The sequence below is a fragment of the Miscanthus floridulus genome, chromosome 17 (genome assembly GCF_019320115.1).
Source record: "Miscanthus floridulus cultivar M001 chromosome 17, ASM1932011v1, whole genome shotgun sequence".
Classification (NCBI taxonomy): Eukaryota; Viridiplantae; Streptophyta; class Magnoliopsida; order Poales; family Poaceae; genus Miscanthus; species Miscanthus floridulus.
This window is the reverse complement of record NC_089596.1, coordinates 108758131-108772201: the sequence shown is the minus strand read 5'-3', so window position 1 is coordinate 108772201 and position 14071 is coordinate 108758131. Positions and strand designations below refer to the sequence as shown.

At 44.4% G+C, this 14071-nt stretch overlaps 1 protein-coding gene and 1 pseudogene across 1 annotated transcript; both read left to right on the top strand.

Moving 5' to 3' along the window:
* Positions 1-1785: 1785 nt before the first annotated feature.
* On the top strand, positions 1786-2762 carry LOC136518820 (NRR repressor homolog 1-like). The gene has a single exon (XM_066512508.1). The coding sequence runs from the start codon at positions 1920-1922 to the stop codon at positions 2481-2483; it is 564 nt and encodes a 187-aa protein (XP_066368605.1). The 5' UTR covers positions 1786-1919; the 3' UTR covers positions 2484-2762.
* A 4695-nt stretch (positions 2763-7457) lies between these two features.
* On the top strand, positions 7458-8750 carry LOC136516171 (uncharacterized; annotated as a pseudogene).
* Positions 8751-14071: the final 5321 nt, after the last annotated feature.

Below are 14071 nucleotides of genomic sequence, written 5' to 3'. Positions count from 1 at the left end.
TAATAATAAAAAGACACGACACATATTTTTGACCGATGTGAGTATTCCATCTTAAACCGAATGCGAATGCAGATTTGAACTTGGGTAGGAGTAGTAGCACGATTTGAACTTGTGCAGTGCACAGAGCAGCTTAGGTAGACGGCTAATCCGGAATGCCCTTTGCTTCGTGCAATTACCGTTCAATTAGCAAGTGATTGACCCTCAGCATCCAGCAGCGTCAACGTTTAGCACGTTTCTTCGATGGTTTAATGCTGGTAATTGTTAATAATGGAACAATACAAATACAATCCACGCACCCAGCATTAAGAAGGAACGCGCGGCATGCTGCTGGCGTGCGCCACATAGGGCCATATTCTTCGCTTCTACTACTCCCCCGTCGCGATTCGCGAAACACGCAAGGGATCCTTATTATAAAGAGTCTTTTACCTGTGTGTCATTATGAAAGTTGGGTCTAACCTCCACGCCACTAAAAAGTTCGAGCATACCTGTATGTCCAAGTTGAACTTGATTTTACCCTATGTGCCATTCCGTCCCTAGTCTGTTTGGTTTTGGCCGTTTGAGAGCTCTTACATGCGGGTCCGGGTAGGGAAAATGTCTGAAATGTCCTTCTCTCATGACTCTACCCTCTTGCTTCTCTCTGTGCCATGTGGGACCAAGCTGTCAGCAAACACATCTCCTCTATCTATCCTTCACCTCCGCCCTCGCCGCTCTGTGTGCCACCACCGCGTGTGCCAGGACGCATCGCCTGGGCCGCCGCAACCGCGTCCAGCGCGTGCGGGCGCGTCGCCTGGGCCGCCACAGCCACGTCCAACGCGTGCGGGCGCGCCGCCTGGGCCGCCACCACCGCTCGCGGGCACGCAGGCGCAGCCACGGCCGCGGGAAGGTACCTGGCGCGGACCGCCGCTACGGCCTCGACGCGATGACAGCGCCACGAAGCCCCGCTCCTGCCAGCCCTGCGAGGAGCGCCGCAGCCGGTGCCACCGGCTCCGCCCCCAGCCAAAGCGCCCGCGCGGCCTGCTCCACCCCCGGTACCGGCGCATGCGCGGTCTGCTCCGCCCCCGGTACCAGCGCGGATGCGGCCTGCTCCGCCCACGGTCCCGGCGAACGCGGCGCCGACTTGGAGTGCCAGAACGCCCACTCGGCCAATGTGGAGGAGATGCGGCCAACTCTTCCCATGGCGCGCCGCCGCGGACACCCAACGTGCCGGCGGACTCCTGAGCAACCCGCGGCGAGCTCCTCCCTGGCCACCGCGGGTGCGCACGGGGCTCCGTCCCGTCCACCGCGGCACGCACGAGGGCTCCGCCCCAGCCATCGCCGGCCGCTGTGGCGGCGCACGGACGAGCTCCGCTCCGGCGACCGTGACTGCGCGTGGACGAGCTCCCCCGGCCATGGCGCTCGGCTTGTCTCCGGGGGCGCGCAGGCGCAGACGAAGTCGAGCGAGGAGTAGGAGGGGGAGACGGCGAGGAGGCTGGGGCAGAGGTGGCCGCGCGCGCGGTGGAGGTGGAAGAAAAGCGGCGCCGTTCCCCGTCGGAGAGGAGGTGAGAGGAAAGGAATGAACGTGGGCCCACATGTCATTGGCATTCAGGTCTAAGGGCATTCAGGTCTTTTCTCCGCGCAGTTAACCACCGTTAGCACCAAAACTGGACAGAATGGCACATAGGGTAAAACCAAGTTCGACTTGGGCATATAGGTATGCTCGAACTTTTTAGTGGCGTGGAGGTTAGACCCAACTTTCATAATAGCACATGGGTAAAAGACTCTATTATAAATCCCTCGCCATTCTTCGACATCTCATCAAATCATCGCCATCGCCACTCTCCGCATCCAGCAGCAACCAGCTCAACACTCACGCCATTGTTAAGACCACACTAAGCCCGACCCCGAGCTGCAGCAAGCTCACAGCGTGGCCAGCACCCAGCATGGATGGCGCCGCGACCCCGAAGGCGGGCAGCGGCGGGAAGGCTGTGCTGCCGGTGCCTGCCGGGATCGACGCCGGCGCCGCCACGTCTTCTGCGCGAGGGGCTAGGAAGGCGACGTTGCCTGCGGCCGCTGCGGGTGCGGCTGACGCGCCCGCGGCGGCAACGGCAGCCCCAGGCGGAGAGAGCAACGGCGGCGGCCAGGAGGACGACGACGAGCAGGTGGAGAGGTTCTACGCGCTTCTGGACAACATCCGGGCCATGCGGGGCGCGTACGTGTCGGGCTCCGGCGACGGCACTGTGGCGGACGACGGCGTCGACACTGGTGGTGGTGGTGGGGCGAGGGTGAAGCGGCTGCGGGGCTCGGAGCCGCCGTGGAGGCCGGCGTTCAGGCTGGAGGACTTCGAGGAGCCAGCTCCGACGTCGTCGTCGTCCGACGTCGCGCCGTGCGCCAAGAGGACGCGCGGGCAGGAGGCGGAGGCGGACGGCGAATGGAGTGGCGGAGCGCGCCCAGACGTCGCCGCGGTAGTACGTGTACGGCTCGACAGCGGCAGAGAGAGCGTGTGACGTGTGACCGATCCGTCAGCTGTACCTGTACGTACTGTTGCTGTTCTGGGGTGTGAATTTGCCGTGTTCGTAAATCTGGTCAAACAAGAAAAAAGTGACAGGTGTGTTATTTGCCATGAAAAACGGGCGCGATTGCTTCGATTCGTGGTAGGTGCATCGCGCTAGTGCCCACTGCCACGCGGCGAACGGCCCCACAGGGGAGCAGGCGCGTGGGGAGTGATGAGTGATGACACCATGTGAAACACGCATCCTTGCATCATCCATCGCGTGGGGACACCATGTAAATCAATCCGTTAGACGACGGTGATTACTGAAAACGAGTTTATTTTAGTCTTATATACTGGCCTCACTAAAGAGGCTCTCTGTTTGATGGGCTAGTATCAAATAGGCCCTTAAGATTAACAAATTCATTAAGCAAAATAGTCATTTTAGTCCCTCAACTATCACATGATACTCAATTTAGCCCTTAAACTTTAAAAATGGCCATTTCAATCCTCAAAGTTTACTCTTAGGCTCAAATTCGTCGTAGGACTATCAAAGTGACCATTTCAATCCTCGAACCTTGCGTTTTGGTACTCAGTTTTATTCAAGAACTATCAAAGTGTGTTTCCATCCCTAATCTTTTCTTTTGAGCTCAACTTCATCTATCGTCCTAGTGGAACGATGCACCATCCTACCTACTAAGCTCCAGCACCACCCACGATATTAGAGAAAAAATAATAATTGGATGAAAACATCATTAGTGGACGTCTTAAACCTCTTTACCAACCAATAATAATTCTAATGTGTTATTTTAAATATTACCTTGTAATTTCAACATTTATATGGCCCCCGCTTTGTAGGCTACAAGAAATATTTGGATTTTCTAGTGCGGGTCACCAGTAGCTCTAGGAAATCTTGGATCTACCCACTACACCACAACCCAAAAATAGCGTCGGAGTTGGGTCGTTAAAAGTACAAAAATATCAATGGACGGTCGGTCGCTAAAAATTTGTAACAGATAGTCAGTCGGTATTTCTCGTTTCTCCAACCCAACGTCGATCGCTAAAAAGTTGTACCGTCGAATTGTCGGTCGCTAAAGATCATGTTCGTCGCTGTTTACATATAACGGCGGCTTCATCAACAACTGCAGGGGTCCGTCGCTATAACCATTAGCAACTGACTGCCCATCGTTGTACACCCCCTTCAGCAACTCCAAGTCAGTCGCTGTTTTAAGGTAGTGGTGTAGTGTTCGTTGCAGGATGTTAAGTGCATTTACATGACTAATTTTATTTATATATTAGATTAAATAAAAATATTTAAAACACTTTGATTTAGTCTACGAACTATAGATCCGTCATAGATCTCAAAGCTAGAGCTGTGCCAAACATGCTATATTAATATTGCTTTTGTGGGAGTAACTACAATTACTATAAACACTATTTAGTACATTGAGAACATATTGATTGATAAGAACAATAATAGATCTACAATTTTTCCTTACCTATTTGTAGCGTCAGGCTCGACTAATTACTGATTGTGAATAAAAATAATATGTTTTATTCATAAGATAAAAAATAATATTAAGTTGTCAGAATGAAAAATAAGATTATAACTGAACAGTCTGATATCGTATCCAAACATACATTTATTCATATTCGAGGATATTTGGATCTATATTATGATCATTTAAAAATATGGATATAAATGTTGAAAGTGCGCTGCTCGATTTGAGCTTGGGACAATGCCAAGAAAACTAGTACCTAGATAACGATGACTATTCATCTCAAATGGTGGATGGTCCTGGAGTTAACCAGGTACGACATTTTGGTGTTCCATGTACGACAAGGATAATGTTGAGCCGAAAAGAAAAGTTCAGGGACTAAATTGTACTTTAGTAGTTATGGTTGGAATTAGTCCTAAAATATAGGGTTGAAGGACTAAAATGGTCAATTTGATAGTTCTATGATCAAAAAGAGTCCGGCATTTCTGAATAGCAATATCCGGGGACAAAAATAACTATTCCGCCAATTCATTATAGTACCTTGCCGTTAATAGGTATATCAATTGCCATCAAAAGAATAATAAACATTTATGTTGATTTAGAGATCGGAACTCCAGTTAATAGATTCACCGCACGAAGGTTAACTAGCTGAGTTACATTTAATTCGGGTCTCTCCACTATATACTTTAATTCCTAGAGGAATTGAGACGATTGACACCTACAACTTCTCGTCATGGCCCCGTTTGTTTGAAGGAATTTGGAGGAATCTGGATGAATTTGAAGGAATTTATGAGAGGAAAATACTATTTCGGATGAAAAAAAAGCGGATCAAGTCGGGTTTAAGGGCACGCGAACGGGGCCCATATAGGTTCTGAACACATATTTTTAAGTATTCTTGAGTTTTTATAATAGGTTAATTAGAACCATGATATTATAAATTCGCTGATTCTAAAAATTGTCATTACTTCTCACCTAATAGAGCGTCTCGGCATGATGACCCCTGGTGGTGGACGCGGGTACGGGCACTGATGGGGACATCAACACCAACGATACATCCACGCCGACACGAGTACTAGTTTCTAGTCCTATTACTCGCGCCCGTGCTCGTCACATTAATCATCAAGTAAGTTCACTCTTGAGTTCCTATCCATCATATTTAGACCATGGAGACGTGTGCACTCTTGTTTTGGTTAGGAACCAGGGAGAGGACCGAAAGGGACAAGGATTCGCGGAGGCTGAATTCGGACTCCAGGACAACTCCAACTTGTGATGGTCACCACGGTCGCATACGGACTCGGATTGGGGCGTTCAAGTACTTCATGGAATCCTTATGAAGTCTATTTTCATATGGATCTAGAATCAAGTCCATATCTGTTTTGTGGCGGCCGCAATGACTGAATTACGACTGAGAGCTTGTCTGTCCAAATGTGCTGCGTCACCTTAGTTTGGTCCAATGGGCCGTGTATCAAGTTGGGTCTATTAGGGACGCGTCCTAGGGTTGGAGAACGACCCCAACACCCCCCTGGTCGTCCTTCCACCTTCATATACTCCTTAGCCGCCATCAAGAATAGTCGGGTTTTGTTTAGATCAAGTTTAGCTCTCGCTACTTGCTTGTAAGCGCGCGTGTTGGATCAGCCGCCCGTCTTCTTATCTTCGGAACCCACCTTAATTGAGATTGAGTTTGAAACTTTCATCTACATCTAGTAATTCAGTACTTGCTATACTTGTTCTTGCTAGTTCTTTGATTGCTTGCAGGATGAGTGCCCTAGTGGTCGGGTGACGCGCTCCACAAGATCGCGGCAGCCATTGGAGGTGGTGTATCTAAGGCGCAGCTTGGAAGGCTGTAGTTGGGCCGTGAACGTTGTCTCCACCCATCAATCGAGTTATCCCACACCTCTCATCGAAAGATCGGGAACAAACCCTAGTGGGATCTCATCAGTTGGTAATCAGAGCAAGGTTTATCGGTGAGAGTCTTCCAATCCTTCGTTGTTCTAATTTTTCCTATAGTCCAGAAAAGCCAAAAAATATAGTAGATTAGTTTTACTCGCAATCCTATAAACTCTTTGAGCCTTTGCTAGCACTGCTTAGTTAGGGCTTGTTGAGTCGCCGGCTACATCGGTTGTGTCGAGTTGCTGGTCTTGGTTTTTGTCCTTTCGAGTTTCGAGTTCTTGTCACGTTCTAGTCACAGCCGTGTGCTAACATATAAACCTTCTATTGGTTGAATCCGAATACATCCTTGTGTTCAAGACCGAGTAGGAATCGAGTTTGAGACCGAATCCCACATGGTGTTGAGTTCGAGTTGGAATCGATTTTTAGTCCGAATTGATAGCTGCCTGGTTGCTATTGTGAGACCGAATCTAAGTACATCTTTGTGCAGCAGTAGTCCTACTTATACTTAAACTCTCCACGACCAGCATATACGTTTTGGCTTAGTTTTTACTCTAGAGAGAGAGTTTGTGTGGTGTGTGACTCCTGACCTAATTATACTCAAACTCTCCATGACCTACTTATACTCAAACTCTCCACGACCTGCATATATCTTTTTTTACCGGAATACCCCTGTCCTTCGGAAAAAATTTGTGTGGTGTGTGACTCCTGTGAAGTCTTTTTGTTTATATAATCAGTTTTGAGGATCCCCAGAAAAAAAAAAGAAAAAAAAACAAAAAAAAAGAAAAGAAAAAAAGGGGGATGTTTGTTGTGCTTCTCCATTGTTTCCGGTGGTGTGTTGTGACCTCCTTTGTGCCCAGGCTCGCGTCTATAGCATAGTCTAGGCTAGGACCAGCACTGTACCACCGTTGAACGATTATTCAGCTTGCTTTTGTGACTAACGTGGTGCTAGTACTTCCTTGCTTCAGCCCACCTATAGCTCCACATATTTTGACTATAGCTTGACAGGTGTTGTTGTTGCGGCACCGATACACTTCATTCCACGGTTGCAGACTTGTTGGTTGTTGTTCCCTCCTGTTGAGCAAGGTAAGAATTGGTAAGAGCTTTTGTAACAGGTTGAGAGTGAGCGCCTTGTAGTAGCTACATCCTAATAGCTGTAGGGCTTTTATTTCTTCACCTATTTTCTTGTTGCCCTTGTCTTTTAAACCATGTCAGGATCAGAGGATGTTAACAAGAGGCCACAATCTCCTCGCACCAAGGGCATCATTCAACATTTTATAAGGCAAGTGCAGCTACATACAGAAGGACTTGATCAAGATTTACAGGTGACCAATGACAAGATTGGGCAATTGGAGGCCACCCAACTTGCCTCCACCACCAAGCTTACAGGATTAGAGGCATCTGTTGCCCGTATGGACAGAAGCCTTGCTGCTCTTCTGAAGCGTCTTGATGACTTCCACACGAAAGACAAAGAGCAGCATAATGAAGACAACAAGGACGAAGAGCGACTCAAAGATAATTATGATGATGATTATACTGCTGATACTAAACATGATGCTCATGACACTCGTGACCGGCGTCGCCTATGCCATAATCGTAGTGGTATGGGTGGTCACCGCCGACGTGAGATATCCAATAATAATGATGCTTTCAGTAAGATAAAATTTAAGATACCTCCTTTTGATGGTAAATATGATCCTGATGCATACATTACTTGGGAAATTGCCGTTGATCAAAAGTTTGCATGTCATGAATTTCCTGAGAATACACGTGTTAGGGCTGCTACTAGTGAGTTTACTGATTTTGCTACTGTTTGGTGGATAGAACATGGCAAGAAAAATCCTAATAACATACCACGAACTTGGAATGCTTTGAAATGAATCATGAGGGCCAGATTTGTTCCTTCTTACTATGTACATGATTTGTTAAATAAATTGCAACAACTGAGACAGGGTGCTAAAAGTGTAGAAGAATATTATCAAGAATTACAAATAAGTATGTTGCGTTGTAATTTAGATGAGGATGAGGAACCTGCTTTGGCAAGATTTTTGGGTGGGTTAAATCGTGAAATCCGGGACATCCTTGATTATAAAGAATACACTAACGTAACCCGTTTGTTTCATCTTGCTTGTAAAGCTGAAAGGGAAGTGCTGGGCGACATGCTAGTGCTAAGAATAATATTTCTATAGGGAAAACTAATTCATGGCAGCCCCGCACGACTACTACTCCAACTACACGTGCTCCTATGCCAACATCCAGCGACAAACCTCATGCTACTTCCGCAAATTCAGTGGCGAAGACGACCCAGAAGCCTGCTGTGAGTGCTTCATCCATGGCATCTATAGGTAGAACAAGAGACGTTCAGTGTCACCGGTGCAAGGGATATGGACATGTGATGCGTGACTGTCCAAGCAAGCGTGTTATGGTCGTCAAAGATGATGGTGAGTATTCCTCTGCTAGTGATTTTGATGAAGATACACTTGCTTTGCTTGCTGTTGACCATGTAGGAAGTGAGGAACAACCAGAAGAGTAGATTGGAGCAGAGGATACAGATCATTATGAGAGCCTCATTGTGCAGCGTGTGCTTAGCGCACAAATGGAGAAGGCGGAGCAAAATCAGCGGCGTACACTATTCCAAACAAAGTGTGTCATTAAAGAGCGTTCATGCCGTTTGATAATTGATGGAGGTAGCTGCAACAACTTAGCTAGCAGCGATATGGTAGAGAAGCTTGCACTTACAACCAAACCGCACCCACATCCATATCACATTCGATGGCTCAACAATAGTGGTAAGGTTAAGGTAATGAGATTGGTACGAATTTATTTTGCTATTGGATCATATCATGATGTTGTTGAGTGTGATGTTGTGCCTATGGAAGCTTGTCATATTCTGCTAGGTAGACCATGGCAATTTGATACAGATTGTATGCATCATGGTAGATCAAATATGTATTCTCTCATACACCATGATAAGAAAATTGTTTTGCTTCCTATGTCTCCTGAAGCTATTATGCGTGATGATGTTGCTAAAGCTAAGAAAACTAAATCTGAGATCGATAAAAATGTCAAATCTGTAAGTAGTAACAAAGATGAGATAAGATTGAAAGGACATTGCTTGCTTGCTACTAAATCTGATATTAATGAAATGGTTGCTTCCACTTCTGTTGCCTATGCTTTGGTATGCAAGGGTGCTTTGATTTCAGTTCACGATATGCAGCATTCTTTGCCCCCTGCTGTTGCTAACATTTTGTAGGAGTTTTCGGATGTTTTTCCAAGTGAGATACCAGTGGGGCTGCCACCAATACGAGGGATTGAGCACCAAATTGATCTTATTCCTGGTGTATCTTTACCAAACTATGCGCCATATAGGACTAATCCGGAAGAAACTAAGGAAATTCAACGACAAGTGCAAGAACTACTCGACAAAGGTTATGTGCATGAGTCTCTTAGTCCTTGTGTTGTTCCTGTCATTTTAGTGCCTAAGAAAGATGGAACATGGCGTATGTGTGTTGATTGTAGAGCTATTAATAATATCACCATTCAATATCGACACCATATTCCACGATTGGATGATATGCTTGATGAACTGAGCGGTGCTAATGTGTTTTCCAAAGTTGATTTGCGAAGTGGGTACCACTAGATTTGTATGAAATTAGGAGATGAATAGAAAACTGCTTTCAAAACTAAATTTGGTTTATATGAGTGGTTAGTCATGCCTTTTGGGTTAACTAATGCACCTAGTACCTTCATGAGGTTAATGAACGAGGTTCTGCGTGCTTTCATTGGAAAATTTGTTGTAGTCTACTTTGATGATATATTGATTTACAACAAATCTATGGATGAACATCTTGATCACTTATGTGCTGTTTTTAATGCTTTACGAGATGCATGTTTATTTGGTAACCTTGAGAAGTGCACCTTTTGCACCGATCGAGTGTCTTTTCTTGGCTATGTTGTGATTCCACAGGGAATTGAGGTTGATCAAGCCAAGGTAGAAGCTATACAGGGATGGCATGTACCAAAGACTACCACACAAGTGCGGAGTTTCCTAGGACTTGCTGGTTTCGATCACTGATTTGTGAAGGACTTCAGTACCATTGCTGCACCTTTGAATGAGCTTACAAAGAAGAGAGTGCCTTTTTGTTGGGGCAAAGTACAAGAGAACTCCTTCAATTTGCTAAAAGATAAGTTGACACATGCACCTCTCCTCCAACTTCCTAATTTTAATAAGACTTTTGAGCTTGAATGTGATGCTAGTAGAATTGGATTGGGTGGTGTTTTGTTACAAGAAGGCAAACATGTTGCGTATTTTAGTGAAAAATTGAGCGGGCCTGTTCTAAATTATTCTACATATGATAAGGAATTGTATGCTCTTTGTTCGCATATTAGAAACATGGCAGCATTACTTGTGGCCCCAAGAGTTTGTTATTCATTCTAATCATGAGTCTTTGAAGCATATTCGTAGTCAAGGGAAATTGAACCGTAGACATGCTAAGTGGGTTGAATTTATTGAATCTTTTCCTTATGTTATTAAGCACAAGAAAGGGAAAGAGAATATTATTGCTGATGCTTTGTCTAGGAGATATACCTTGCTGAATCAACTTGATTACAAAATCTTTGGATTAGAAACAATTAAGGACCAATACGTTAATGATGCTGATTTTAAAGATGTGTTGCTGCATTGTAAAGATGAGAAAGGTTGGAACAAATTCATCTTTAGTGATGGGTTTGTGTTTAGAGCTAACAAGCTATGCATTCCAGCTAGCTCCGTTCGTTTGTTGTTGCTGCAAGAAGCGCATGGAGGTGGCTTGATGGGGCATTTTGGTGCTAAGAAAACAGAGGACATACTTGCTGGTCATTTCTTTTGACCAAAGATGAGAAGAGATGTGGAGAGGTTTGTTGCTCGTTGCACGACATGTCAAAAGGCTAAGTCACGGTTAAATCCACATGGTTTGTATTTGCCTCTACCTGTTCCTAGTGCCCCCTGGGAAGATATTTCTATGAATTTTGTGTTGGGTTTGCCAAGAACTAGGAAGGGACATGATAGTGTGTTTGTGGTTGTTGATAGATTTTCTAAGATGGCACATTTCATACCCTGTCATAAAACGGATGATGCTACTCATATTGTTGATTTGTTCTTTCGAGATATTGTTCATTTGCATGGTGTGCCCAACACAATTGTTTCTGATCGTGATGCTAAATTTCTTAGTCATTTTTGGAAGACTTTATGGGGAAAACTGGAGACTAAGCTTTTGTTTTCTACTACATGTCATCCCCAAACCGATGGTCAAACTGAAGTTGTCAATAAAACTTTGTCTACTATGTTAAGGGCTGTTTTAAACAAGAACATTAAGATGTGGGAAGATTGTTTGCCTCATATTGAATTTGCTTATAATCGTTCGCTGCATTTTACTACAAAGATGTGCCCATTTCAGATTGTCTATGGTTTCTTGCCTCGTGCTCCTATTGATTTGATGCCTTTGCCATCTTCTAAAAAACTAAATTTTGATGCTACTAAGCGTGTTGAATTGATGTTAAAACTGCATGAAACAACTAAAGAAAACATAGAGCGTATGAATGCTAAATATAAGTTTGCTGGTGATAAAGGTAGAAAGGAACTAATATTTGAACCTGAAGATTTAGTTTGGTTGCACTTGAGAAAGGATAGGTTTCCTAATTTCAGAAAGTCTAAATTGATGCCTAGGGCTAATGGACCATTTAAAGTGTTAGAGAAAATTAATGATAATGCATATAAACTTGATCTGCCTGTAGAATTTGGGGTTAGTCCCACATTTAACATTGCAGATTTGAAGCCATATTTAGGAGAAGAAGACGAGCTTGAGTCGAGGATGCCTCAAATGCAAGAAGGGGAGGATGATGAGGACATCAACACCAACGATACATCCACGCCGACACGAGTACCAGTTTCTGGTCCTATTACTCGCGCCCGTGCTCGTCACATTAATCATCAAGTAAGTTCACTCTTGAGTTCCTGTCCATCATATTTAGACCATGGAGACGCGTACACTTTTGTTTTGGTTAGGAACCAGGGAGAGGACCGAAAGGGACAAGGATTCGCGGAGGCTGAATTCGGACTCCAGGACAACTTCAACTTGTGATGGTCACCACGGTCGCATACGGACTCGGATTGGGGCGTTCAAGTACTTCATGGAATCCTTATGAAGTCTATTTTCATATGGATCTGGAATCAAGTCCATATCTATTTTGAGGCGGCCGCAATGACTGAATTACAACTAAGAGCTTGTCTGTCCAAAGGCGTTGCGTCACCTTAGTTTGGTCCAATGGGCCGTGTATCAAGTTTGGTCCATTAGGAACGTGTCCTAGGATTGAAGAACGACCCCAACACCCCCCTGGTTGTCCTTCCACCTTCATATACTCCTTAGCCACCATCAAGAATAGTCGGGTTTTGTTTAGATCAAGTTTAGCTCTCGCTACTTGCTTGTAAGCGCGCGTGCTGGATCAGTCGCCCGTCTTCTTGTCTTCGGAACCCCACCTTAATTGAGATTGAGTTTGAAACTTTTATCTACATCTAGTAATTCAGTACTTGCTATACTTGTTCTTACTAGTTCTTCGATTGCTTGCAGGACGAGTGCCCTAGTGGTCGGGTGACGCGCTCCACAAGATCGCGCCAGCCATTGGAGGTGGTGTATCGGTTGCTAAGGCGCAGCTTAGAAGGTTGTAGTCGGGCCGTGAACGTCGTCTCCACTCATCAATCGAGTTATCCCACACCTCTCATCGAATGATTGGGAACAAACCTTAGCGGGATCTCATCAGCCACAACGGGAGGGAAAGGGAGTAGCACAGCGCTCTAGCCTAGATCAGAGAGTGGGCAGAGCGAGGATGAGGGCGGTGGACGTCCGAATTTTTTACTTTTTAGTCTTTTTTTTAAGTTTCTCACAAATAGACCTCTGCGGAAAGAATTCAGAAAATGGACCCTTACCTCGGCGTCATTGATACTGGCGCCGAGCTAACACGTCTCGGCGCCGTAGACGATGACGCCAAGCTCTGGTCACTGGCTCATCACGTGTGCCCCACGTTGCGTTTTAGAAAGTCTATATTTATTCGACCGTCCGTTCGACCGAACAAATATGAACACTTATCAGGATAGTTACTCGGATATCCGTATTTTTTTCGGATACGGATAATAAAATGGATATCTTAGGCGGATATCAAATACGGATGTAATATCATCGATATTCGGTGGATATCGGATAATCCGATTAAGTATCGGATATATCTGGATATTCCAAACGGATATTATCCGGATATTATTCAAACGACCTTGGATGGAGAAATGATTTAAAATTTAAACCATCCAAACTTTCTCAAATGGAAAGTTGACCAAAACAACAATTGTAGATCTTGATGAGTTGAACAAACTTGGTATTCAAAACTTTTCAATTTGAAGTCATTTAGAGTTTACAATACTAGAGTCAAAGTGTTGTTTTTTCATTTGACCAAATTTGACTTGGTCAAACTTGCTCAAATGAGACACTAAATGACCTCAAATGAAAAAACTCTGAATACCAAGTTTGATCATCTCAGCAAGATCTACAATTATTACATAGTTTTTTTCCCATTTATGAAAGTTTTATCAAACACTAGTCACAAATTCTTGAATCTCATATAGACTTTCTAAAACTATGTCACACACTTGTGAAATTTGAACTACATTTTGTTCAAACTTTCTTAAATGAAAAAATGTCCTATATAAGGATTGTAGACCTTGATTATCTGAACAAACTTGGTATTCAAAACTTTTCAATTTGAGACAATCTAGGGTTCCAAAAACTAGTTTGTAGGCGTCAAAATTTAAAAATCACAAATTTGAACCATCCAAACTATCTCAAATGGAAAGTTGACCAAAACAACAATTGTAGATCTTGATGAGTTGAACAAACTTGGTATTCAAAACTTTTTAATTTGAAGTCATTTAGAGTTCATAATACTAGAGTCAAAGTATTGTTTTTTCATTTGACCCAATTTGACTTGGTCAAACTTGCTCAAATGAGACACTAAATGACCTCAGATGAAAAAACTCTGAATACCAAGTTTGATCATCTCAGCAAGATCTACAATTGTTACATAGCTCATTTTCCCATTTGAGAAAGTTTTATCAAACACTAGTCACAAATTCTTGAATCTCATATAGACTTTCTAAAACTATGTCACACACTTGTGAAATTTGAACTACATT